The 1,009-nt window shown below is 69.5% G+C and overlaps 1 protein-coding gene across 1 annotated transcript in view; it reads right to left on the bottom strand.

Moving 5' to 3' along the window:
• The window catches only part of KIF12 (kinesin family member 12), a 13,153-nt gene that overhangs the window by 7,101 nt on the left and 5,043 nt on the right, over positions 1 to 1,009 (bottom strand). Inside the window, exons 5-7 of the mRNA XM_009278295.2 lie at positions 753 to 845; positions 482 to 616; positions 220 to 393 (exon numbers count right to left, since the gene is read on the bottom strand). Of these exons, the coding sequence (XP_009276570.2) occupies positions 220 to 393; positions 482 to 616; positions 753 to 845 (402 nt within the window). The remainder of the gene's footprint in view (positions 1 to 219; positions 394 to 481; positions 617 to 752; positions 846 to 1,009) is intronic.

Here is a 1,009-nt window from a genome sequence, read left to right as displayed (position 1 = left end):
GGGGGGGCGGGATTGAGAGCTGCAGGGGGGGCACAACGCCCCACACCCTGGCACAGCACCCACTGCCCACCCCCTGCCAGACGCAAGCCTGCCTGGGCTCTGCGGCAGGATGGGGAGCTGCCCCTCTTGGCTGCCATCGGAGCCCCACGAGTCCTGGGGACAGCTCTGCGGGGGGGGCTGAGAACCCCCACACTGGGTCCGGCACCCCCCTGAACATGCCCCTGCATAGCCCCAGCCCTGCGCCCACGGCTCAGCACCTTGCAGGAGCAGGTCAGCGATGGCCTCCAGGCTCTCGAAGTCCACGCTGAGCTGGTTCTCCACGTAGAAGCCACGGGTTTTGCTCCACCGCAGGGGCAGGGCACACGGCGGCCCCGGGCTTAGCAGGTCCCGGACCTGGGGAGTACAGCAGAGGGGAGGCAGCGGGGGAGCTGAGGCACGGGGTGCCAGCAGGGCCTGGCTGGGCGGCCAGATGGGTGCTTACCTGCTCGTTGTAGATCTCCAGGTAGGAGGCACTGAGAGCCAGGTCAGAGCTGCGGCTCCGGCTCTGCTCCAGGAGGCAGGCGAAGGACCTCTGCATCAGCCCCAGCAGCCCCGGAGCTGCCGGCCGGGTCTCACTCTGCGGAGACACCGGGAGGGTGAGCAGTCACATTGCCTTGGCACCCACCTCCTCCCACCACCCCAGTGCCCACGACTGGGTGAGAAGAGCCCATCCCACCGTCAGGATCAGGTCAGGTGGGGGGACGGCGTTGTACCTGGGCGAGGGGTCCCATCAGGGTGTAGGTCTTCCCCGAGCCGGTCTGCCCGAAGGCGAAGACGGTGCAGGAGAACCTGGAGAAGGTGCTGAGCTTCGGGCATGGCTCCAGGTCGTGGCACAGGGATGCCACCTCCCGGCACGGCCCCGGCAATGCAGACCCGCCGGCGAGGCCTGGACGGGTGCAGCGCAGCGGGCGTGGGGTGAGCTGGAGGGCTGGGGTCTGCGGGGGGCTCGCCGGGACTCACCCGTCTATCG

Source organism: Aptenodytes forsteri, unplaced genomic scaffold (assembly GCF_000699145.1).
Source record: "Aptenodytes forsteri isolate BGI_AS27 unplaced genomic scaffold, ASM69914v1 Scaffold66, whole genome shotgun sequence".
In the NCBI taxonomy this organism is placed as follows: Eukaryota; Metazoa; Chordata; class Aves; order Sphenisciformes; family Spheniscidae; genus Aptenodytes; species Aptenodytes forsteri.
Note: the sequence above shows the minus strand (reverse complement) of the source record. Positions and strands in the feature narration are given on the sequence as shown.